The sequence below is a fragment of the Nycticebus coucang genome, chromosome 4, assembly GCF_027406575.1.
Source record: "Nycticebus coucang isolate mNycCou1 chromosome 4, mNycCou1.pri, whole genome shotgun sequence".
Lineage (NCBI taxonomy): Eukaryota > Metazoa > Chordata > Mammalia > Primates > Lorisidae > Nycticebus > Nycticebus coucang.
In genome coordinates, this window is record NC_069783.1 from 44,988,181 (window position 1) to 45,015,537 (window position 27,357).

The 27,357-nt window shown below is 37.1% G+C and overlaps 2 protein-coding genes across 3 annotated transcripts in view; one reads left to right on the forward strand and one right to left on the reverse strand.

Annotated features, from left to right (window-relative positions):
- The window catches only part of PIGF (phosphatidylinositol glycan anchor biosynthesis class F), a 41,370-nt gene extending 30,325 nt beyond the window's left edge, over positions 1-11,045 (reverse strand). Inside the window, exons 1-4 of the mRNA XM_053587441.1 lie at positions 10,899-11,045; positions 8,907-9,151; positions 7,183-7,274; positions 5,523-5,639 (exon numbers count right to left, since the gene is read on the reverse strand). Coding sequence (XP_053443416.1) covers positions 5,523-5,639; positions 7,183-7,274; positions 8,907-9,134 — 437 coding nt within the window. The 5' untranslated portion in view covers positions 9,135-9,151; positions 10,899-11,045. The remainder of the gene's footprint in view (positions 1-5,522; positions 5,640-7,182; positions 7,275-8,906; positions 9,152-10,898) is intronic.
- Positions 11,046-11,103: 58 nt separating this feature from the next.
- The window catches only part of CRIPT (CXXC repeat containing interactor of PDZ3 domain), a 48,561-nt gene continuing 32,307 nt past the window's right edge, over positions 11,104-27,357 (forward strand). Inside the window, exons 1-5 of one of the 2 annotated variants that reach the window (XM_053587442.1) lie at positions 11,115-11,252; positions 12,960-13,025; positions 13,777-13,831; positions 18,634-18,737; positions 19,011-19,202. In XM_053587442.1, the coding sequence (XP_053443417.1) occupies positions 11,237-11,252; positions 12,960-13,025; positions 13,777-13,831; positions 18,634-18,737; positions 19,011-19,075 (306 nt within the window). In that variant the 5' untranslated portion in view covers positions 11,115-11,236 and the 3' untranslated portion in view covers positions 19,076-19,202. Of the gene's footprint in view, positions 11,253-12,959; positions 13,026-13,776; positions 13,832-18,633; positions 18,738-19,010; positions 19,203-27,357 lie in introns of those variants that run through there. The other variant, XR_008379441.1, reaches the window with a different exon arrangement.

The following is a 27,357-nucleotide window of genomic DNA, read 5'->3' on the forward strand; positions in this document are numbered from 1 at the left end:
TGATAATAATATTTAAAGCTCTAAAATCTTCAATCAATACTCTAAGGTATTTTAAATACCTTTTATGAATGAGAACTATAATATAAAAACTTTGAATTAAGACTTCCATTTCTGGGCGGCGCCTGTGGCTCAAGGAGTAGGGCACCAGTCCCATATGCTGGAGGAGGCAAGTTCAAACCTAGCCCCAGCCAAAAACAAAAAAAAAAGACTTCCATACTTCCATTTCTGCTATAAGATTATCGAGTAGGAAAAAGTATGTATTATTCACATATTTTGTACAAGCTCCTCAAATAATAATAGAATTCTTTGAAATTAAATTTGTGAGTCTATATGAAAGATGCTAACTGCATGTTAGACAACTGCAATATAACACAGGTAATTGTTTTCTTGTATTTCACATTATCATTGCAGAGCCATCAGATCTTTGAACTTTCAAATATTTTTTGCACAAAAGTAAACAGTTAAGAAGCCCAACTCTAATGTTAAACAAGATAATCTATCAAATTATTGCTAATTATATCCTAATTCATACAAAATTTGACATGCTTCCTATAATAAAGTTTTGAAATACGATAAAAGTGCTAAGAAATCAAACTCTCACTAATGTATGGTGGAGACATAAAGACGTAAGTGCCCCTCTCATGACAAAATTCATGTTAACTTTACACTAACTGAAAAACCAGTATTCCTTCTCTACAGCTGTCTGTGAGCACTGAACTCCTTGGCCTGTTACTAAACTAGGAAGAGTACTAAGGCACATTGCAGTCAGGATTAGAAGTATGATATACAAAAATGCTCCCTGACATTTGTTAATCCATTTGACAAACACTTTTTGAGCACCTACTATTTGATTACACTCAGTTATGATGTACCCCGCAAAGTACATATTAGTTTTATACTAATCATATTACATATGAGAATCTGTGAAGGTAAGCAACTTGTCTGAGATCACTTGGCCACTAAGTAGTGAAGACAGGACAGGAACCTGGTTTTTGGATCAGTGGACTCTTCTAAATTCTGTATTATCAGATGATCTAGATTTCAGTCCCAGCTCTACCAGCTCCTGGCTCAGAGCTTAGACAAACCACTTAATCTGTCTGCTTTCCAGGATCTTCATCTAGAAAATGGTGAAAAGAGGAGTATTTCACTAGGTTGCTCTGAGAAATGCTATAACATGTATGCAAATGCTTTAAAACTTCTTCAAATGAAAAAAAAAAAGAAAGAAAAAAAAAAACTTCTTCAAATGATTAAACATGGAGTTCCCACATAACCCAGCAATTCCACTGCTAGGTCTATTCCCAAGAGAAATAAAAACAGGTCCATAGAAAAGCCTATGTAAAGCAAATGTTTACAGCCGTTTATTCATAACAGCCAAAATGTGGAAAGAACCCAGTATCCAACAACTGATGCATGGGTAAGCAAAATGTGGTATATGTAATCATACAATGAAATATTACTCAGCCATAAAAAGGAATGAAGTACTGATACATGCTGTAACACAGATGACTCTTGCCAACACTGTGCTAAGTGAAAGCAGGCAGTCACAAAAAAATCATATATTTCATGGTTCAATGTATATGAAACTTCCCTGATAGGCCAATCTACAGAGACAGTAAGTAGATTAGTGGTTGCTCGGGGCTTGAGGGGCCAGCCAGGGAGATAAGGAAGTGAAAGCTAAAGGATACAGGGTTACAGAGTTTCTTTATGAGGTGATGAAAATGTTCTAAAATTGACTTGGTGATATTTCTGTGAACATATTAAAAACTATTAAATTATATACTTTAAATAGGTGACGTGTATGGCATATTATTACACATGTATCTCAATACTCTTTTCAAAAAGACCATCTCCCTGCTACTTCAGGGTCTTGTATGTGTCATGAGCCACACCTATCCATCTGCTATTAACTTTACCTCAGGTTTCCAACCACCATCTTTACTACTTCACAATAACTCACTTTCCCATGTCTACTTCCAAAAGCAAATGTTACGTCTTTTCTAAGGAAAAGAGCCATTATTTAACGTAATATTTATGTACAGAAATACACTGCAGACACTTGAGGTTTAGGGTCCAGATCATTGCAATAAAGCAAATAGTCCAATGATGTTACATGGATTTGTGGGTTTCCCAGTGCAAATAAAGGTTATGCTTACCCTTCTGCTTACATGTAACGTGTTGAGTGTCTAACAACAGTATGTCTCAAAAAATATATATATATATATACCTTGATTAAAAAATACTTTACTGCTAAAAATGCTAACAATCACTTGAGCCTTGAGCAGGTTATAATTTTTGCCTCCATGTTGATGGCTGCTGACGGATAAGAGTGGTAGGTGTTGAAGTTGGGGTGGCTGTGGCACATTTTAAAAATAAGACGACAATGAAGATTGCTGCACTGACAGATTTTCTTTCTCAAAAGATTTTCTCCGTAGCACACAATGCTGTTTAATAGCATTTGGCCTGCAGAACTTTCAAAACTGGACTCAATCTTCATAAACCTTGCTGCTGCTTTATCAACTAATATCATGCAATATTCTAAATCCTATGTTGTCATTTCCACAATGTTCACAGTGTCTTCACCAGGAGTAGATTCCATCTTAAGAAATAACTTCCTCATCAATTAAAAGTAGCTCCTCATCCGTTAAAATTTTATCGTGAAATTGCAGCAATGTGGTCACATCTTCAGGCTTCACTTCTAATTCTAGTTCTCTTGCTTATTTCTACTATGTCTGAGGTGATTTCCTCTAAAGTACTCAAACCCTAGAATTCATACATGATGGTTGAAATCAACTTCTTCCAAACTCCTGTTAATGTTGGTAATTTAACCTCTTCCCATGAATCACCAATATTGTAATGGCATCCAGGGTGGTGAATCCTTTCCAGGTTTCCAATTTACTTTGCCCAGAACCATTGAAGGAATCGGTATCTGTGGCAGCTATAGCCTTATGAAATTTCTTTCTTTCTTTCTTTCTGAGATACAGTCTCACTCTGTTGCCTCAGGCTAGTGCCTTGCTGTCAGCCTAGGTCACAGTAACCTCAAACTCCTGGGTTCAAGTGATCCTCCTGCCTCAGCCTCCTAAATAGCTGGGACTACAGGTGCCAGCCAGGGCATCTGGGTAATTTTTCTTTTCTTTTTTTTTTAGTACAGATGGGTGCTCACTCTTGCCTAAGGCTGGTCTCAAACTCTGAGCTTCAGTGAACCTCCTGCCTCATCCTCCCAGAATGCTAAGATTATAGGTGTGAGCCACTTCACAGAAAGTCAAAATTATTTCTTGATCCATGAGCTGCAGCTGTTGTGTTAGCAGGCATGAAAATGATAATCTCCCTATACATCTCCATCAGGGCTCTTGGGTGACTAGATGCATTGTTTATGAGCAGTAATATTTTTAAAAAATATTTCTTTTTTTCTGACTAGTAAGTTTCAAAGTGGTCTTAAAATATTTAGTATAAACCATGCTGTAAAGAGACGTGCTGCCATCCAGTCTTTGTTGTCCCACTGATGGAGTGCAGGCAGAGTACTGCCATAATACTTAAGGGCAGTGTGATTTTTGAATGGCAAATTACCATTTGATTTCAACTTAAAGTCACCAGCGCATTAGCTTCTAACAAGAGAGTCAGCCTGTCCTATGAAGCTAGGCATGGACTTCTCTCTAGTTATGAAAGTCCCAGATGACCTCTTCTTCCACCATAAGGCTGTTTCATCTACCCTGAAAGTCTGTTGTTCGGTGTAGCCACCTTCAATGATCTTGGCTAGATCTCCCGGGTAACTTGCTAAAGCTTCTACATCAGCACTTGTTATTTCACCTTGCACTTTTATATTATGGAGATGGTTTCTTTCCTTCAATCTTATGAACCACCTATCAATTTTCTGAGTGTTATTTCTCTAACTCCAAATTTCCCATAAGCTCTAAGGTTTTTATTGCCCATTTTGCATAGTACAGTAATATTTTAGGAACATTTATATCATGTTACATTAGCAGAACTAATTGTAAAATCACATGCTAATGTGCCCCCCCAATATACCATTAATTGTTAGACACAGAATTAAAAACTGGATAAATCACCAATCTAAGCCAATAAGATTTTAATCAACTTTCACTGTTTAAAAATTTCAGACAAAAACACTAGAAGAAATTAATTCCATTTGGGATACTATGGAAAAACTTTTCAGTTGTTACACATTTGTTTTCTGGAAACTTTATGGATTCTGGAAGATAATTTTAAAGGCAACCAAACAGTAATAACTTCCAAAAGGAAAAAGTCAGTAATTTACGGGAGGCTCCCAAAAATATATTCTCTGCTCTCCTTTGGGTGCCTCCTTCCCATCGCATTTCATTTCAGCTTTCAATGCTTCCACTCATTCCCCTTGCATGAGGTGTCTTTCCTTTTCTCCTCAGTCTCACCAAGTCTTATACCCCTGACCCAAGTCTGTCAGAGATCATTCCCCTCTTCAGCTCCATTCTTTATTGATCCCCTCCACTTCCGAGTTCCTATAAACTTTATCGCTGGGTTTACACCCCTTGGCTGCATGTGGATGATTTGAGGACTGTTTTGCTTATGTGTGGTGTCTGGTGTCGGTGGATTATTGAGAATTGTTTTGCTTATCTGTGGTGTCTGATATCATAAAAATTATGCACACACCTTTTTTTATTTTGCTCTTCAGCTTTCATTAGTGTTTGCGTATTTAAAGTCAACCCTTCTTCCACTGTGCAGCACAGAAGAAAAAAGGTTGGACACCCCTGGGTTTACGCCATTTTAGTATTGTATCATTTGCTCATTTCATTTTTGTCCCTTGAACATGCAAGCTCCTCAGGGAAAGAATCTCCCTAATAAGACTTCAGAATCCACATAAGAGCTTAGCATAACAGAACACTGAGTAAGGACTCAAGAAGTTTTGCTGCTGAGTGAAAAAGAGGACAAAATTTGGACAGCAAAGAATCTTCTGGTTTTCTTAGAACTCAACTACTTCTGGCACATACCATTTCAATGCCTTTCAAGAATCTAAAATTTTAACTTATTTATGCTGAAAATATATACAGCTGATAAGAAAATCGAATCCTATAAAACTCGCACTCTGATATCATAGCATGAAAAAGGATAAACAAGAAATCATCATTGTCATACAAAACATTTTTAGGTTGTGGACCCCATTTCTACATTATAAAATGCATGGTAAGCAACTTTATTTGTAGTAATTTTATCACCCTGCGAATTATTCCAGGTAAGTGGTTTCAAAGCATTCTTTTGGTAGCAGAAACTTTTCTTCCAAACAGAAGGCTAAAAGTGGAATTCTACCCCACAGAAAAAAGCAGAGCTGATCTTGCTAAATTGGAGGGAAGGGCTTATAGTTCTGCCCATCCTTTCCCCAGTCTCCACCTGGCAGATGCACCTTGAGGCACCTCCCAGAACCATACAATGCTGAAAAACTCACATGGAATAACCAGTAAACTGCCATGAATAAAAAAATACTTCATTAATTTAAAAAAAGTTCAACTATCACTAAAATATAAATTAAAACTTACCCATTTCTACTGAAAACTCTTAGCCATGTTTTGAGCTTTGGTCCTAATAAACATAAACAAGGTACAGTAGTAAAAGTAGACAAGATAACCGCAAATAAAAACGTTTCCAACACCAACCTAGAAAAAAAAAACCTTCATTAATTTTTCAAAAAGTGTTAAATGTGCACATATACACACATCATCTTTGTTGCATAAATAAATACAAAAGCATTTTCTTGTATTTTACTTTGAGAGGTACCATGAGTCTCACCAAAATGATGACTACAAATAATTTTACTACCAAATGCAACCTTTTTTTTTTTTTTTTTTGCAGTTTTTGGCCAGGGCTGGGTTTGAACCCGCCACCTCCGGCATATGAGGCTGGTGCCCTACTCTTTTGAGCCACGGGTGCTGTCCCCCAAATACAACCTTTAAAAAAATCTAGTAAACGTCTAGCTTTAATACCCTGTTCCCCAAAAATAAGACATCCTCCGAAAATAAGACCTATTCACAGGAAAGATAAGACCTGAAGTGCAAATTCTCAGTCTTTAGTCTTTAGGTCTGAAAATAAGACCTAGCACATCTTTGGGAGCACACCTTAAAATAAGACACTGTCTTATTTTCGGGGAAACAGGGTAATAGATTTCAGAAGTGTTGAAGCCCCTAAGATCCATGCTGAGACTTCCATCGCAAGGAAAAAAAACATTTCTAGACAATTAGCTTTCTTTTTTAATAGTCTCTGGAGCTTTCTCTACAATCACTGGTTCGATTTTAACCTAAATGGGAACTACTTGGATAAACTAAAGATTACGATGGGTCCCTAGAGTTTCTGACCAAAGACTGAGAATTTGCACTTCAAGAAAATACTGATACTGCTGGTTTAAAGACGGTAGTTTGAGAACCACTGCTCCAGACATATACATTCTACTCTAAAATGGATTACATAGAAACCATTTCCCATTACGAAAGTCTTGTCCTCCCCTACCTAGAAAAGAATAACCTGTTGCTGTGTGTATGTATAACTATGTATAAATATATATATATATAAAACCATATACTTAGCAATATATGTCTATATACACACACACATACATCTCACTCATTTCACCAGGATCATTAATTACTGCTAAACTAATGTTTCCCAGACTACGATAAACATTATATAAGAAATGTTCACAAGTTTGATTTCAAATAACTTAAAAGTGGTCAGTTTTGGAAAATTATTGAGTTAAATTTTACCTTCAAACTGTAAACATTGGCTTATTAAGTATTTGAATAAAGGAATCTATAGACCTTGATTAAGAAAACAAACTGTTCAAATTTAGAATCACATTAACTAAGATCTGATACGTTATTAATAATTGTAACTAGCATATCATTAAGTTGTCTGAGAGATTTTAAGGGCCACACATTGATTGGTATATTATAGTTTCTCATTTACCCTCCTTTCTCCCAACATGTAATTAAGTAACAGAGAGCTAGATAATAAAAATATTTAATGTATTAGATTATTCCTCTGTTTTTGAAAAGAATAACACTGTTAAAGAAGGGTAACGATGTTGGTATCCTTATTTGATCCATTAATTAAGCACACCACAGTTTTACTCTAATTGCCAAGAGTTAGCACATTGTTTAATAAGTATTTTAAAACATGAATTTCAGGTGAAAATTGCAAACTTACTCTATTAGTGGTGCTCCATACAGAACAAAAATTACATGAAAGGTGAAACACGACATAAGAAAGTAGATACAGCATTTCAAAACTCTGGTTACCTAAAATAGAAATGAATAATCTGAAGATTGAAGAGAATGCCTAAAGGATGATAGATAAATTCTTCTATTTTATCTACAAATATAACTTGATCCCATAATGTGTAAAACAGATGGCCAGCTATAGAGGCTCACACCTGAAATCCTAGCACTCAGGGAGGATGAGGCAGGAGAATCACCTGAGGCCAGGAGTTTGAGAGTAGTTTGAGCAACAGCAAACCCCCCATCTCTACAAAAAATAAAAAAATTAGTTTGGCATGGTGGCCTGTAGTTCCAGCTACTCTGGAGGCTGAGGCAGAAGGATTGCTTAAGCCCAAGAATTCTGGGTTGCAGTGAGCTGTGATGAGGTCACTGCACTTTAGCCTGAGCCTGGGTGACAGAATAAGACTCTCTTTCAAAAAAAGAAAAAAAAAGGAACGTTTTTGGATTTGAGTCCTCAAATCAGATCACATATCCTGTGCCCAGTCACATTCAAAGGCTTTAATGCAGACTGTAAAAGCCTAAAAGGCAAATATCACTCCCTCATTCCACCCACCTAGCCAACATCAGAATCAAGAAGAGTTTCTGTGTCTACAGTATGTACTGAGCCACACTGTTAATTAATATTTATGAAATTTTTGTTGATAACAGAAAGCTAGGACATAAATGCGTAGTCCTTATTATACATTGATACATGAAATATCTGCAAAAGATAACTATAATTTTTTTCATTTTAAAACAAAATACCTGAGAAAATTGCACCAAAAAAGCAAAATACTATGTGATTCCCCAAATCACATTATATTACTATTTGACCCATCTGGAAAAGATCTAAATGTCTACACAAGCACACGGGGCATTCTTGATTTGGCACTTTATAATTATACAACAAACATGATTTTCTTCTTTTTTTTTTTTGCAGTTTTTGGCCAGGGCCAGGTTCGAATCCGCCACCCCGCTGGCGCCCTACTCCTTGAGCCATAGGTGCCACCTAACACACATGATTTTTAAAATCATAAGGTAGTAAAGATATTTTTTAATTAGCTAAGAGAGCACTTACATATAGTATGAAATAATGGTAAGTGAGGACTTTATTAAAGTAATAGCCATGTGTTATACTGCAGTGAATATTCCATTAATTCTAATATCTGAAAACTTTGCTTAGTCAAGAAAGTTGATTAACAACATGTTCAAAACGACAGTTGCCACAGAGACTTATTTTGCAATTTCTGAAAAACCCATTAAGTGTCTTTCAGAAGTGCAAAAACAAACGAAAATAAACTATAATGTCTAATAGAATAAAGTTTAAAGACAGATTGCCATGTGTACTCACTTTCTTTGAGAATATAAAATGTTCTTTTCTCTCTTTAAAGTGTATTTATTTTCAGTGGTGATCCAAAATAGCAATTATACAGACTCACAAAGCTATCCTACGACTGAGAAAGTCATAATTCCACAATTAATGCATGGCAAGAACTGATCAAACATTGTGGGCAGCCTTCCAGCAGATAACACAGGCTACTGGTTTTAAAAAATAAACTAGGTTCCCTTTACTCACTGCAAATAATCCAATGAGGACTTGACTAATACTTTAATCTTCCATTAAATGAAACACCAGCTCCACCTAAAAATTAGTTATCAAGAAGTAAGCCTTACCTTGTGTGATAATGAACTTCTTTTAGAGGATGTATTTGGTTTCACTACTAAATATAATACTAGATTGACAGCAGTCACAACACCAGAACAGATGCACAACCATGTCAAGTGTGTTTCCAATATTGAGAAGTTCTCCAAGAAAAATGGTGGAATTAAGACACTTAGGATAATTGAAAATATGCATAAAAGATGGGTATACAATAATTTCTTGATATCGGTATCTTTCATGGTCTCTTCTTCTGTGGCTAACAAAAAAAAAATCAAGAAAAGTATATGTAATAGTGATTTTTTTCCATTGTTCTTAATGCTTCAACTCCTAAAAATAAGCTGTAAACTAAAGCCAACTTTGTATGGGCAATGTTTTTGTTTCAAAACACAGGAAAACGCATTATGTGTACATACACAGGGAACCAATATCCCATTCTACCTTATATTTTCCTAATAATGATATGAACATCTCTCAGAAGCTAAAAAGGACAAATTTACTGATTTCTTCAATATTGTAACTGGTTTCTGTATAAGGATGATGTGCTAAGATCAATTAAATGATTCATTTTACTTTTTTTTGCTAACATAAGAGAGATGAAATCAACTGCATGGATTAAATAATCTACCCCAGTTTGAAATATAACCTATGCGGTCTAGAAAACCCCATGAATACACTTTGGCTAAATTGTTGACTTTTTTTTTTTTTTACCCTTGTCTAATATTACAGTAGTTCACATCTGCTAGGAAATGCCAAGTCACACAAGCGCACACTCAAATACTCAAATGGTGGCCAGTGCAATCAAGAGTGTTCAAACAGCATTGTACCAAGCTAAAGAATCCCAATGCCCTAGAAATACCAAAATGACATGATACAGGTGCTAAATTCCAACCCAAAGAAGAACATGAATGGAAAAACTAATTTTTTACTGTCTCTAAATACATATGTATGTATACGTACTTAAATTACCTGAGGGGTTATGTATCATACTATGTGAGCACTTTATGTAATAGTCAACCTGTTGCACTGGTGAATGTTCCAGAAAACAGAAACAGAAACGTGAAAAAAATATAAACACACAACACACGGAGATGCGGGGTAGGGATGGGAACGTCCACTGCAAAAAACAGACAAGTGGATCTGGGCCTTATCCTAATAACTTTCATTTAATTCACACAGTAAGTCTCAAAGGTGCATATTTTACTGATAAAGAAACTGAATAAACAGGTTAGGAGACACATCCAAGGTCCCAAGCATTAAAGCTATCTAATGGTTCTTCTCGCATATGAAGATACAAACCACGGATCAGGCAGAGAGCAGAACGGAGGGTAAGAAGGGACAAAGAAAGTTTCCCACGGATTCCATCCCCAGCTGATTGAGGGCGGGCAAAAGGATCAGGAATCCATTCTCTAACATACACATTTTTCTGGGCCACCCTCAGAATCCCAGCTGCTATCAGCAGCTCTGGATCTGATACAGAGGACAGTACCCAAACTCAAATGTTTGCTCAATGAATGAAGGAACAAGAGTAGGGCAAGTGGATTCCTTAGAATCCAGCACTGTGTAAGGCCCCGGCGTGGCCCAGAAGACGCCTGCGAAGCGTGCGGTCATTCCGACAGGCACCACAGCAAAGAGGAGCTTCTGAGATGATGCCAGAGGAGCCCCCGGAGGTTCTCCATCTGCAGCCCCACCCCAAACTGGGTCGCCAGGGACTTTGCCCAAGACTCAGCCGGCGGGAGTGCAGGCAACGAGGAACGAGCTGAGAGGTATAACCAAAAAGCAAAGGGGTTGGAGACAAGGGAAAATTGAGGACAAGAGACTGAAACTGGGATCCGAAAGAGTATCTATCAGGTCAGCCTCAGGGCCCCGCCGGAAGGATGGCACTTGAGCGGTAGGCGGGCGCGGGATGGCAGGGGGCGCCGAGGCTCACGGCCACTTCGGCAGTTGTGGGGGGTAGTTGGCAGTCCCCGGAGGCAAGAGCGTTGGGGGTGTCCAGCCGGGCTTACCTAACTGTCCCGCCCACAGAAGGGAAGCGGGGGCTACCGCCTCCTACCATCAGGTACGACGGGCTGCTCTGGCCCTTGCGCAGGCGCAGGTCCGTAGGGCGGAGACCCGAGGTCGCAAAGCCAATTGCAGAAAGGCAGGGGTGGGCTAATGAGGCAGCCCCGCCTACTCGTCGTAGTCTTTCCTCCCGCGGTCTTCCAGGTGAGGGAGAGGGGAAGGAAGCGGGCTTCGAGGCCGGAAGTGGAGTGACGTCACCCGGAAGTGGCCTCTGGCCCAGGCTGTGGTGTTGATGTTTTCAAGCCTTTATTGCCTCTGCTGGTAGAGGGGGGACGGCGGAAGAATGGTGTGCGAAAAATGTGAGTAGAGGGGTCGTTGCGGGAAGAGGAGGCTGGGAGCTTCTAACTCGACTCTGCCGGGAACTTTACCTTCTTCTTTTTTTTTCGTTTACAGATCTCTGATTCTAGCCTCTGCCCTCCTACCCTGCCTTATAAACTATCCTTGCTCCTCCCCAACAACCTATTGTCCTGTATATTTTGTATTCAGAATGCTGTCAGTTCTACACCTCTTTGCCTATTTCTGTTACCTCAGAGCTCATCAGCTCCCCTTCCATAAAAAATGCTCAATTAAACACTGTCTCCACCTTTTCCTCTTGAATTTTCTTTCTTTTTTTTTTTTTGTAGAGACAGAGTTTCACTTTATTGCCCTCGGTAGAGTGCTGTGGCATCAAACAGCTCACAGCAACCTCCAACTCCTGGGCTGAGGCGATTCTCTTGCCTCAGCCTCCCGAGTAGCTGGGACTACAGGCGCCCGCCACAACGCCCGGCTATTTTTTGTTGTTGTTGCAGTTTGGCCGGGGCTGGGTTTGAACCCGCCACCCTCGGCATATGGGGCCGGCGCCCTGCTCACTGAGCCACAGGCGCCTTTCTTTTTCGTTAATGCAGTGACTATTATACTCCTTCCTCTAGACACTAGAACGAAAGGGTAAGGACTTTGTCTTACCCATTCTTATTCATCATTAGGCCGGGATATGGTTTTTAGTAAGCCTAGCATATGTTTGAATTGAACTTAAAAGTAAGTATGATTTACTATTTCCCTAATAAAAACCTTCAATAAGTTCTCAATGTGCAGAGAATAATTATTTAGAGCCTGGCATTCAGACCCTCAACAATAAGCCCCAGATTATCTTTCTAACTTCGCCTTCACTGATTCTTGCCTCCTTCACACTTTGACCATACCAATACCAAACTACTTTTTGTGCTCATGTGTACTTTGAGCTTTCGATGCCTTTACTCAGGATGTGCCTTTTATCCAGGTTTCCCTCTCTTTTCCTCATCCTTCTTCACAGTCCTATGCCACATATTCATATCCTCTCTGTTTTCACCACAAAACTTTATTGGATTTCACTATCCAGGGTTATTTTTTTCTGCATGGAATTTCTCCTAGTACTTTTGCTTTAAATTTATTCTAATTCTGAATTATTATACCTTTTATTTTCTAGCTTATATTTTGGTTGAATGGTTCTTAACTTTCTGAAGGAGGTCTCTGATCCCTTTGAGAATCTAATGAAAGCTATATGTTCTTACCAGGGGTAAAAATGGATATGCAAAAGGTTTCTGTACAATTCTCCCTTGTTCACATATCTCCATCGGCCCGTGGAACTCAGGTTAAGGACAACTGTTAGAGAAATTGATGTACTATAATTTCCTTGAAATCTAGAGTTTTGTCTGATAAATTGCTTTATTTTTCTCAGCACTTTGTATAGCACTTTATACATAATAGATGTTTAGTAAGTATTTATGAAATAAGTAGACTTACCAGATTTGTTTAAATTATAAACAAATAGTAAAAGCCTATTATAAGCCATCCTGTTATTCCCCAAATCTTACTTGGCCACATGTATTCTTTGGCAGCAGTTAATATCTTGAGTCTCAGTTTATTGGCCTAATCCCAGCATCCCTTCTACAGTACTATGATGGTTGATACTGTAGTGAACTATACGCACAATGTAGCATGTTTGTTAGACAGTAAATTTTAATTCCCCTTTTACTATCTTGTTATAACAGGTGAAAAGAAACTTGGTACTGTTATCACTCCAGATACATGGAAGGATGGAGCTAGAAATACCACAGGTATTTTTTCTTTTAGAAAATTGAAATCAAATCAAAGACTTCCTGCGAATGTTTTCGCATTTACATTATTTGTAAAATGAATTGTTGTTATGTGTTCAGAGTATTCCATCTACTAACATTAAAGATTATTGTATCAACCAATGAGTATCTTCTATTTAGTTCTCTCAGTTACATGTACAGGTTCCTAATATGGTAGTCAGGAAATAGCAAAGGTATTGAGTGACTTTTCAAGTGATGACTTTATCACAATCTTTGATTTGATTCAGTTTAATTAGAATCTGTATTTAATTTCCCCTCTCCTCACCTGATTTTCATATTCTTGAATAAATCATTTAAACTATTTTCATTACCATTACCATTAAATACCTAAAGTGAAGTATTTACCTTCATTATCATCAAATAAACATAGTAAAATACCTTTTCAAAGGAAAAGAAATCACCACTGTATTCAAGTCTTTGACATCAAAGTAGTAGCTTTACAATATGTGTGAATTAAATGTAGACCCATTCCTAAAATACTACTCTGAGTCTGAGAAATCAAAGGATTGTATTTTATACAAATTTTTATTGTTTCCCTTATAAATGTTTTCTATTAATGTAGAGTCTTAAGAACCAGGCTATTAAATGAAGATTTCAAAAATTTAGGTATAGGCTGTTTTAGTGGGAGAAGGTCAAAGAATGAACTTTTAAACTATTAAATGTTATTTGTTAAATGTGTATAGATAACCCATTAAAATTTATTTTGATACAGAAAGTGGTGGAAGAAAACTGAATGAAAATAAAGCCTTGACTTCGAAAAAAGCAAGGTGAGTAAGAGCATCCAAAGAGAGGTCATGTAATTTTCACTCTTTATAATTGTAAGCATACCAGAATGAATTTGGTATGTACCATTTCATTGTGATAAATGCAGTGTGCTCCTAGCACACGAAGCCAAGCTGTCTGTTATAACCTACTGGTTTTACCCTATTCCTCCTCACTGTATCAATATGTGAAGATGTTAGTGCTACCTTCTTTTTACAATTTCACCAGAAAATATGACTTGACTTTATATACTTCTTAATTGTCATACAAATCAGAGGCAGCAGGGAGATGTGGAATGATCATAAGCTTTGATGTCAGATTAAATTTAAATCTAGAGTCTAGGATTTATTAAAAGGATTTGTTCTGTAAAATTGGATTCAGCCAAAAGGCTGCACTCAAGAATCCAGAAGGCTACTTGTGACCCCAAGGCCACAGGTTCCCAACCCACTTTTTCTACTGAGAAGTAGGATAAAAATATCTCCTATCTTTTGTGGGGAGGAAGGGGGGAAGTCTTGGTAAAGTGCTATGGCATCACAGCTCACAGCAACCTCAAACTCTTGGGCTTAGCAATTCTCTTGCCTCAGCCTCCCGAGCAGCTGGGACTACAGGTGCCCATCACAATGCCCAGCTATTTTTTTGTTGCAGTTGTCATTGTTGTGTAGCAGACCCAGGCAGGGTTTAGACCCGCCTGCCTCGGTGTATGTGGCCAGCACCCTAACCACTGAGCTATGGGCACTGAGCCTCCTATCTTGAAATCAATTTTTATGACCGTGTTTTATTATATTCAGTATTGAAAACTCCATGAATTCTTCCAGCTATCATCCCATGTCTTTCCTTCCCTTCACAGCAAACATTTTCCAAAGTTTTATCTAGACATTTTCTCAGTTTCCTGAAGTTTCATTCTCTCTTTCAGCCATTCTAGTCACATCTTCATCCCCACCACAGCCCTCAGACTGCTTTTGTCAAGATCATAAGTGACCTTAAAAACTGATGGCCACCTCTCTACTCCCATCTTACCTAACCTCTTAATAGCGCTCTCTTTTTGGCAACTTTTTATTCTCCTGGCTTCCAATATACACCCGCTCTCCTGGTTTTCTACTCAGCTCACTGGCAGATGTTCTTAATCAAGCACCGCAGGACTCCTTCCTAGAATTTTTCCCCTATTTATAAATTTATATCTCTAGTCCTAACTTCTCTGAGCTCTAAGCATATACCTGCTTGCTTGACATACCTCATTTGATGTCTGACAGCCGCCTCTTTGCTTTTAGTCTTCTCATCAGAGTTAAGTGGCTCCACTTTCTTATCTAGTTGTTCAGGCCTAAAAGCTAGAACAACTTTTAAGTGAGAAACACTGAATCCTCCCTTTCTCTCAGTTCCCATAACCATCAGCAAGTTCTTTTGACCTTTTCTAAAGTATAACCTGAATCTGCTTGCTTCTGTGTATCTTGCTGCTATTATTTTGTGTTATTTATTACTTGAATATTGTAATGACTTCATAGCTATCTCTCTGCTTTGTCTCTGGATTGCTACAGTTGTCTCATAGTAACCAGAATGGTCATTTTAAAAGGTCACGTAATTCCTTTGCTTAAAATTCACCCCTGGTTTTCTTTTTCACATAGAATAAAATCTAAGCTGCCTACTATGTAAAGTCCTCCATCATATGATCCCTTCTTCCTTTCTGACTTCCTATTGTACTACGCATTTTATTCATCATATACCATGCTCATCCGATATGCCATGCCCACTCCCACCTACACAGATTTGTGCTTATTGCTCCCTCCTCAAGGTCATCCCTTACAGCAGGGGTCCTCAAACTGCGGCCCGCGGGGCATATGAGGCAGGGTGATTGTATTTGTTCCCGTTTTGTTTTTTTACTTCAAAATAAGATATGTGCAGTGTGCATAGGAATTTGTTCATGGTTTTTTTTTTTAACTATAGTCCGGCCCTCGAACGGTCTGAGGGACAGTGAATTGGCCCCCTGTTTAAAAAGTTTGAGAACGCCTGCCTTAGAGCTTACATGTTTGGCTTGTACTTGTTATTAGGGTTTTAGCTCCCGAGGAGAAAGTGTCACCTGCTTAGAGAGGGTTTCCTAAGTAGCATCTAAACTAATCTCTTCTCTCCTTCCCTTCATCTCTGACACAGACTCCTGTTTGAATTTTCTCTGTAAAATCACCATCTGAAAAACTTGCTTGTTTTATTAGGATATCTGTTCCCTTATTTATCTCTCCTCACAGAATATCAACTTGATGAGGACAGGGACTCCGTATTTCAAGTTAATCTTTTGTATTTAGAACAGTAATTGGCACATAGTAAATGCTCTGTATATACTTGAGTGAGTAAAGTACTTGTTTTATGACAATGTTCCAAGGATTGGAAATAATAATAATAGAGCTTTTACTATGTACAGTGCCTGGCACATAGTAGTTGCTTATTAAACAACGGGTATAAAACAGTACAGCATATTTAATCTTCAGTGTGATGTCACACTATAATGTTGTTGACCGACCTACTATTGTCTTCTTTTTATTGACTAAGTTGTTATTTGTACAGATTGTATGGTTCTGTATACTTCCTTTAGGTTCCAAAAATTACCCTGATAACCTTAAAGAGTAGCTACTACTTTGGAGTACTCTAAATATTTACCTTTAGAAAGTTACTACTGTATTGCTTCGAATCTGTGATACTATTATTTATTTGATGCATCGTTACTTTAAGAAAGAAAAAAACTCTTCCAATTAACTGAAGATTCCAGGGATTAAAATTTGTATCTTAGAATGATCAACTATGATTTTAAGAAAAAAGCGATTTTCAGACATATAGGTACAAACAAATTTTGGGGTTTTTTTAGAGACGGAGTCTCACTTTGTCACCCCTGGTAGAGTGCTATGGCGTCACAGCTCACAGCAACCTCCAGCTGTTGGGCTTAGGTGATTCTCTTGCCTCAGCCTCCCGAGTAACTGGGATACAGGCACCTGCCACAACACCCAGCTATTTTTTGTTGTAGTTTGTCTGGGGCTAGGTTCGAACTCACCATCCTCGGTATATGGGGCTGGCACCCTACTCACTGAGCCACAGGCGCCACCCCAAAATTGAGCTTTTTGAAAAGAAGGACAGTGTCTCTGTTTTATGGAGAATAAAGTGATATTTGCATGGATTAGGAAAAATTAGTTTTGAAAATGAGCTCTTGTGCTGTACCCTTAGAGAAGGTATTTAGGACATTGCTGATATTTAGTATATGAGAATTATAACAGAAATTCATTTTGTAGTAAGGGAAGCAGTTTTAAATCAGAATATTATTGCCAATTTAGGGGAAAGTATTTTTCCTAGTATTATTTTGCAATCCAGTCAATATAAGATGGCATTTTTATAAGAGAAGCTCCTTTATCCAAAGGGATTGGGTTAGTTAATTGAAAACATCAGTCAATGCAGGCAATCACTGAAAGATACACATACTTTATTTTAAATTAAAGCATGTAACAGTAGATACATTCATCAATCATTGATATTGAGACAGGGCCTTTTGAGGATGAATCTGCTAGGAGTTCTACTTCGTTGTTCTCATGTAAATCCTAACCAGAATATATATTTTCATTATCTCCTAAGTAGAGCAAAAATTGACACTTGAAGTTTGGAATTCTTCTACTTACGATTTTCCCTCAGTTTTTAATAGTTATCTATACTTCATTCAATATCAGTTTTTGTTTTATTTTGTTTTGGTTTGGTTTTTTTGAGACAGAGTCTCACTTTGTCACCCTCGGTAGAGTGCTGTGGCATCATAGCTCACAGCAACCTCAAACTCATAGGCACAAGTGATCCTCTTGCCTCAGCCTCCTGAGTAGCTAGGACTACAGACACCCGCCAAAATGCCCAGCTATTTTTTTTTTTTTTTGGCCAGGACTGGGTTTGAACCTGCCACCTCCAGTATAAGGGGCCGGCTCCCTATTCCTTTGAGCCATAGGCGCCACCCAATGCCCAGCTATTTTTAGACACAGGGTCCTGCTCTAGCTCAGGCTGGTCTTGAACTCCTGAGCTCAGGTAGTCCACTTGCCTTAGCCTCCCAAAGTGCTAGGATTACAGGCATGAGTTACCGTGCCTGGCCTCAATATTAATTTGTTGTTTTTTTTTCTTTGAGACAAAGTCTCACTATATTGCCCTGGGTAGAGTGCCATGGTGTCACAGCTCACAGCAGCCTCAAACTCTTGGGCTTAAGCTATTCTCTTGCCTCAGCCTCCCAAGTAGCTGGGAATATAGGTGCCCACCACAACACCTGACTATTTTTGTTGTTCTTACTGTCATTGTTGTTTAGCAGGCGCTACCGGGTTCAAACCCACCCTGGTACTTGTGGCTGGTGCCCTACCCACTGAGCTACGGGCACTGAACCATGTATCAGTTTTAATAATTCACATTTGTCTAGTCTTCCTAAAGCAGTCACTTAGTTTTTATGGAATCCTTAACTCTCTTGCACTCATACTTCATTAGTTTCCATAATATTTATGTTATGCAAATAGAATGACAGATACAATTGATATGAACAGGTTTGGGTATAAATACCATTCAACTGACTCTTCCTAAGCATACAGATGACATGGAAGGAGCAGAGCTATGCAGGCATGTTAGACCATAGCCAATTGGAAGGGGGCTGTGCCTACCAATTGTAGAGTTTGATAGAGGGAATGGAGAACAGGGGTTAGTTCTGGGTGTTGCTTAAGTGTGATTATTAATAAGTGTTTCTAATTTTTCTGGGTGTTGCTTAAGTATGATTATTAAGGAGTGTGTTCTAATTTTTCTATCTTTAAAAATTCTCTAGATTTGATCCTTATGGAAAGAATAAGTTCTCCACTTGCAGAATCTGTAAAAGTTCTGTACACCAACCAGGTTCTCATTATTGCCAGGGCTGTGCCTACAAAAAGGGTGAGTTTCTTTCAATACTATTTCTCTATTCATATCAAATCTATTTCATTTGCTGCTGATTTGGAAAACAGAAAAGGAGTAGCCTTTCTTAAATTCTACTAATCAAAACTTTTTTTTCTGAGTCAAAATGGAACTTAAAACTTATAAGAGTTAAATATATAGCATATTTATTTTTTTTCTAATGTTGCTACATTATGTTTTAAGCTGTGGGATAGATTTAAATAAACCAAACTGTTGTTATGATTTGATTGCTCACATTTTCTTTTGTTTCAGGGATCTGCTCCATGTGTGGAAAAAAGGTTTTAGATACTAAAAACTACAAGCAAACATCTGTCTAAACATATTGATGAAGGTTCTGGCTTTCTATGTGACTTTACTTTCTGCTTTGAATTTTCAAGGCATAACATAGATGTTCAACTTTCAGAATAACATGTTTTTAGACAAATAATTAAGATTAAACCAGAATGATTGGTATTCATTCTTTTGCTCTCAAAAAGTTCAGAACAGCAGCAGTGTAACTAGTCTTCTGCCTTAAGTGGTTATTTTCTTTACAAGCATTTTATTGAACTAGAATAAGTGACAAATTTAATGAAAAACATTTCCCCATTCTGTATGCATTTTTATTTAACATTATTCATGTAATTCTTATCCCCTCTCCCCTATTTATAAATAATACAAAAGTGAGAAGATTACAGATATTTTGCTCCAAACTTGGCATGCAGACTTGGAATTTTTCTTTCCTTTTGTTATTGGTGGCATAGTTCTTAGAATCAGTGGACTCTTAATTAATTGCATTTTCACAGGATGATTAAAGGTTTGAAGCCATTATTCCTGAATGGCTCATTAATTTGGCCCAGAACCAAATCAAAGATAAGTTGGATTTGTGATTTTTAAAATTTGTTCTTGAAGCCAAAGTGCCAGTTCTTCCCATATATGAACAAGAGCACAAATGAATACACTGAATTTCAGAAAAACATGCATGTATAGTACATATTATCTTGAATTTAACCAAAAGAACAATGTCTGTCCATATTGATGTATAATGAAAATGAATCATCACTCTTTAAGAAAAGCTCTTTGAAGCAAAACCAAACTTTTTTTTACTTCCTCCCTTGTCTTCCAAAAAGAAATAAATAGAACAAACAAATATCTTGACTCTTTTTTTATATATGTATATAATATAGACTGCTAAAGGACTACTTCAGGATTCCAAGGGAATTTTTTTATGCTGCCTTCAGAGGTTTAGGATTTGTACTTTTAGAACCTGCAGCCTATGGGAGACCAAAAGAATGAATTTCCAGTTGTGTGTGTATAAATACCTATCACTATAAACTACGTAGAATGGACAGTATGATAGTATGCATGGTATAGATGTGGCATTTTGATTCATCTTTACTCTGAAAATTATTTATAATTTTAACTATTGAACTTATTTATAAGGTTTTAAAAATAGTTTTCTCTAGTATACATTGTTTGTTCATATTCAGAAAACTTACAAGAATATGTAAAATATAAATCATATCTCTGAGAGCAGTAAGTTTCCTCTCGTGCTTTGATCACTTGGGGGGGTTTAATTAAAATCATATCACAAGGGACTCATAACAGTACGTGGTCAGAGAATGTCCCAGATTCATTGAAGATTGGGTTAGTTGACTTAATAAAAATCTACATCTCAGGGATCAACTGGAATTTAGATTTGCCCAGCTCACATTTTATGCTCAGACCTTGAGTAGCTTCCTTCTATAAATGGATTCAGTGGCCAGATTGGGTTCTTCTTGAAGATTTTTGTTAGTATTAAGAACTTCATATTACCTAAATAATAACAACATGACTGTCATAAATTGAGTAGAAGTAGTTACTAGATGAGAAGGAATCCCAATAAAATATTTTTTAAAGGAAGGCATAAAAACAGACACTGTAGCAAAATAAGATGACAGAATTAAGGCCAAACAGACTTTTATCAAAGTAAATGTAAACATTGATTAAAGATCCAGGGCGGCACCTGTGGCTCAGTTGGTAAGGCGCCGGCCCCATATACCAAGGGTGGTGGGTTCAAACCCAGCCCCGGCCAAACTGTAACCAAAAAATAACTGGGCGTTGTGGCAGGCGCCTGTAGTCCCAGCTATTCGGGAGACTGAGGCAAGAGAATCGCTTAAGCCCAGGAGTTGGAGGTTGCTGTGAGCTGTGTGAGGCCACGGCACTCTACTGAGGGCCATAAAGTGAGACTCTGTCTCTACAAAAAAAAGAAAAAAAAAGGCTCAGTCGATTAAAGAACCGATTTTTTTAAATCTCAGATTATATTTAAAAAGATAGTAGAAACAAATACCAATAAAACACTTAAGTAAATTTTATACATTAGAATACATAATTCCCAAAATGACAGAATTACATACATTTGTAGGGTAAGTTAGGGTATCCATATGGGAAACACTGCAAAGTAGTGCTATTTTTCTCTGGAGTGGACCTAAGGGTTGAGAAAAGACTTAACCCTTTACAACCCTTATGCCTATCTTCAAATACCTTTTAGCTCCTGGTTCCCTTGGGGGGGAGGAGAGGGGCAGGGCGGGGATCACCACAGGGAGTACTAACAATGTTAGTATCTTAGAAATATACATTTATATGCACATACATGCACATATTTGTTTTGGGAATTTTAAGTAGAAGAAAATGTATACTTTGGTGTATACTTTGACTTCTTTTGTAATGTTTCCCATGTTTTCTTTATTGATTTTTATCTTTTGATATATATTTTTATCCTTGACCCTTTAGTCTTTAAATCCACAGGCCACATGCCAATTAGTTGAGGCCTGTTTTGCTTATCTGTGTGTTGCATATCATGAAAATTATGTATGGACTTTTTTTTTGCTCATCAGCTTTTGTTAGTGTTTGTGTATTTAATGTGTGGCCCAAGATAGCACTTCTTCTGATGTGGGTCAGAAAAGAAAAGGTTGGACACCTCTGCTTTAGAGAGAATGTTGTAGACATCATACACTTTGCCCTTTACTACTACGTGTGTGTATGTCATAAGAGTAAGCATACTATCTTACCTAAGTACAGTTATCAAATTCAGAAATTTAACAGCAATAAAATACTATATAGTCCACATTCAAATTTCTTTTGTTGTTTATTAGTAATATTTTCTTTAACTACAGGATCCAGTCCAGTATCTTGTGTTCTATGGTCATGACTCTTTAATCTAGAACAATTCCTCAGGTTTTCTTTGTCTTTTATAATGTTTTGTATATTTGAAAAATACAAGGCAGCTAAAGGATAGAATTTGGGTTTGAAATTTTCTGATGTTTCCTCATGGTTAGATTCAGGTTGTACAGTGTGTCTTGAAATACTGTAAGTGGTATGTCCTTCAGCTGTCCCACCCAGATGCACAGAATGTTCCTTTGTCCCTTACTGGTGATGTTAATTTTGATCACTTGGATAAGATGTCCAGTTTTTCCACTGTATAATCACTGTTTTTCCTTTTGTGATTAGTGGGTAATTGTGAGGAGAAACTTTGAGACCGTATTAATAATTCCAGTCCTCATCAAACCTGCTCCCTCTGGATTTAGCATCCTTTGGTAATTCTCATCTAAATAAATTTTAACTAGGATTTTGGCAAAACTGTGATTTTTTTTTCCCCCCAGAGGTTTCCCTTTATCTATCAGCTTAGAATAAGCGCTTTTTCTCCTGAACCATTTGAATGTTCATTACAGATGCGATGCCTCTTTATCCCAAATATGTCTTGTATTTCCTAAGAATAAGAGTTTTCCTTCTTAACCATAGAACAGTTATAAAAATAAGAACATTTACATTAACATATTACTATTGCAAATCTTTTTCATATTTTGCTAATTGTTTCAGTAATGTCTTTTGGGGAAAAAATACTGGTCTGGGATCAAATCAGGGGTAATGATAATGAGTTACATTTATTTGTCGTGTCTCCAGTCTCCTTTAATCTGGAACAGTTCTTCAATCAGACTTTCAAAAACGTCAATGTCATGAAAAACATGATCAGGTTTTATATAGAATGACCTTTCATTTGAGTTTTTCTGATGTCTCTTCATAATTAGACTGACTTTATGCATTCTTGGCAGGAGTACCACAGATGTGACACTGGGTCCTTTTCAGTGGGATCAGTTGTCTCATTACAAGGGTGTTAATTTTGATCACTTGTTTTAGATGATATCTACTAGGTTCCTCTGTAAAGTTTCTAATTTTTTTCTAGTAAATTAATAAACATTTTATAAAGAAATACTTTGAGACTCTTAAGTATTCTGCTTCTCAATAAATTTTCACACACTAATTTTAACATCCAATGATATAGTTGAATTAATTGTGGTGATTTTTCTGATTTTATTATTCCTTTTATGTATATTAGGTGACATTCTGGAAGGAAAATTTTTCTCTTTTTCTCATCCATATTAGTATATTAGTATAAACCCATGGATTCCTATACTATGCAGTCCATTACTGTCACTTGTTTTAATATCATATTATCCCAAATTTGGCAAATGGGAAACCTTTTGACATGGTCTTATTATTCTTTGAGCAATTCTTTTCTTTTCAGCATAGGATGTTCCAAGTTTACCTTGGTTTATTTTTGTATTTTTTCCTCCCACATCAGTTCTGGAATCAGCCATGTCTCCAAAGATCCTTAGTCTATTAGTAGATAATAGTTGTCATTGCTTTTAGGCCTCTTTGACATAATGAGCAAGGAAACATATACAGTAGATTGTAGAACCTCTGTAAGTTGACCACCCAAGGTCAACTGTTGTTGACTGTAACAAACTGGTCAACATACGGAAGTGATCAACATTGGGAGCTAGGCCTACTGTACTGATGCATACATGTGGTGCATGTCCAGTCTCTGAAAACTAGGTCAGCTTAAGGAGATGGTCCGCTATGGAGGTTTGGATTTATATTAGAAATCACAAGTTTTACTGACATCTCTGATTCTAATCCAGCTGCATAGGGTTCTTCCTTGCCTTCCCCCATTCCATATTCTTCCATGGTGAAAATTTTGGTACCCAGCATTGTCAGTGTAATTATTCATTCACAGAACTGTGAATATTTTTACATTGGACATGAATGCATACCTTTGGTAATTAAAAATAATTTTTAAAAAATCTAGGTAGACCCAGGGTAGTGTTACACATGTGAATGTCATTCATCTCTATGTTATGGGGAACAACGTGGGAATTTCTGTGCATATACTGCTTCCCAGATAAACCAGGCAAGTTGCAAATGGTGCCAAATAGCTCCCATTCAGCCAGCATTTATGCACTTTAACTTTGTTCTCAACCCTAGTCAGACTGCTGTTATAGTTTTCAAAATTTTTGATCTCAAGGAAGAACTTGATACACAACCCATCAAATTAATGTAGAATTGTAAAAGTAAGGTTGACAATAAAAACAAGGAAAATATACTGAAAGAATAATAACAAAAGAGAGACAAGTTCAAAAGCAATGATTTTAGAAACAAAAACCTTAGTTTAAAACTGGACTAAGGTAGGACTGGGAGCAGGGAGAAAGGGACAAATTTGAAAGAACTGATAAAAGGTTTGGCAGCCTAACTGTGGAGGTGTTAAGAAAGTCCATGAGTCCCTCTTTCGGGGGGTGGGACCTTGGTGTGTGTCACACTTTATGGGGGCAAGACATGATTGCAAGAGGGACTTTACCTAACAATTGCAATCAGTGTAACCTGGCTTATTGTACCCTCAATGAATCCCCAACAATAAAAAAAAACAAAGAATTCAGGAATGCAGAGGTAGCAAAATAAAAGAACCCAGTGTGGACATTACACGTAATTATGGAGCTAATTAAATACATTTATTTAATGCAATTTATTTAATAAAATACATTTTATTAAAAAAAACAAAAAAAAAAAAGGGCGGCGCCTGTGGCTCAGTCGGTAAGGCGCTGGCCCCATATACCGGCCCCGGCCAAACTGCAACCAAAAAAATAGCCGGGCGTTGTGGCGGGCGCCTGTAGTCCCAGCTACTCGGGAGGCTGAGGCAAGAGAATCGCTTAAGCCCAGGAGTTGGAGGTTGCTGTGAGCTGTGTGACGCCATGGCACTCTACCGAGGGCGGTACAGTGAGACTCTGTCTCTACAAAAAAAAAAAAAAAAGGAAAGTCCATGAGTCACAGTGTCTCATTTAGATGTGGTAATAGTACATCTCTCCACCAGATGGCAATGATGCTCTTTCTTAGTTTTTAATTTGCCATGGTACATAAAGATTTGCACTTAATAGCAACTTAAAAATCAACTAGATGGACTTAAGTCTCCAAAAACATTGTGAGTAAGATTGCCAGACAAACTTACCATACAAGAACTAAAAGACTGGAAAAAATATATATGGTATATGTATATACAAGAAAAATATAATTTTAAAATGAGTGTGATTAAACTGGCAAGATCTTCAGGTGATAGAATAAAAAAAGAGAGAAAGTACAAACTCAAATGGTAAAGTGGCACCAAAGCTAGTGCTTGCCTCAGGAATATTGGCCAATCCCTCATTGTCTAAAGCCTATATTTTAAAGGGCATCACCTCCATGGAAGAAAAAGCTCAGGACTTGAGCAAGGTTGGGAGATTAGATCAGAGATATGTGTGTGTAAAGCATGGAGCCCTGAAAAGCAGCAATTTTAGTGGTTTGCTAGAATATGTATCCTGGAATACCTGTACACAGAGAAGAGCAGTGGGGATACCTTTGTATTATGACCTTACCCCTGGGAAGGGCAAGTAAGAAAACAGTTGAAAACCTCTCCAGAAACCTCAGCATAAAGATCCAATTATGGAAAATAGAAAATTAAAATTGAGACATGAAAGGCAGAGGGAAAAGATACGACATCTAGAGTTCCAGAAGAAGCGATTCTCTCTACTTTCATATGTAAGACTTTTCGTAACAAATAGTTTTTTAAAAACTGAAATAGACATATTAGGCAAACAATAGATTCACACTAGAAGATACTCCAAAAGGTTTATTTCAGGAAGAAGGAAGTGAGCTCAAGGAAAGGAAGATCTGGAATGCAAGTAAGAAGGGTGAAACCCAATGAATGGTAAATTAGTGGGTAACTGTGGACAAACATTGATTATATAAGATAACATCTAATGCATGGATGATAACTAATATACTAAAAAAATTATAGTTGATTAGATGAATCAAAAAAGACGAAAAAGACAAACTTTGAACTTGGTCAAGTTAAAAAATACATGTTAAATTTTCTTAAATAACAATACAATTAGAGCACATAACTTCCAAACCAGAGGTATGTGGAATGAAAGGGAAAATTCCAAAAGAAGTCATTAGAGGAAGAGGAAAAAAGCAAATTTTGGGAAAAGAGCAAGGAACAAAATAAGGTAGGAGGACTAAATACAAATATGAATATACTAAATTTTTCACTTAACGTAGACATTTAAAAAGTTTCAGCCATCATACAATAACCAAAAGTAACTTGATAACATATTATGGAGAAAATAAGCTTTAGGCAAAAAATGTTGCTAGAAGTAAAGATCATTACATATTGATAAAAGATTCAAGTTTCCAAGGAGATAAAGTTCTTAAATTATATACTCCTAACAATATCATCTCAAAATATATGAAGTGAACACTGACACAACTACTGTGGTGGGGGATTTTATGTACTTCTTATCATGATTGCTAGAATAAGCAGCCAAAATATAGAAATGCAGTAATATTTGAACAATTCAGTTAGGAAGTTTGATCTAATGGACATATATAAAACATTGCTCCAATAAGTGAATAATATACATTCTTCTTAAGCAGACAGGGAACATTTACAAAAAAAATTGTGTACTAGACTATAAGGTCTCAACAATTTTCAGAAATTTGACATCAGGAAAATCAGTCTCTAACCATGACACATTTAGTTTAGAAATCAATAGCAGAAAGATAATTTTTAAAAGCCATATATTTGGAATTTAAAACGGTCTTCTAAACCAATGAGTCAAAAGTCATAGTGGAAATTAGAAGACAGAATCAAATGATAAATATTTTATCAAAACCGTGGGATACAAGTAAAGTGGAATTTAAAGGGGAAACATATAGTTATAAACAGTTATATAGGAAAAGTCAAAAGGCTGACAATTAATGAGCTAAGAATTCAACTTAAGTTAAAAAAAAACAACAAATGTAGGCCCAACTCAGTGGCTCATTCTTATAATCTTAGCCCTGTGGGAGGCTTAGTTGGGTGGATTGCTTGAGCTCAGGAGTTCGAGACCTACCTGAGCAAGAGTGAGACCTCATCTTTACTAAAAATGGGAAAACTAGCTGAGCATAGTAGAGCACCTGAAGTCACAGCTACTCAGGAGGCTGAGGCAAGAGGATTGCTCAAGCCCAAGAGTTTGAGGTTACTGTGAGCTATGATGACACCATAGCACTCTATCCAGGGTGACAGAGTGAAAATCTGTCTCAAAAGTAAAAAAAAAAAGGCTTGGCACCATAGCACAGTTGTTATGGCCCCAGCCATATATACTGAGGGTGGTGGTTTCAAACCCAGGCCAGGCCAGCTAAACAATGACAACGGCATCAAAAAAATAGCCAGGCATTGTGACAGGCACCTGTAGTCCCAGCTACTTGGGAGGCTAAGGCAAGAAATCACTTAAAC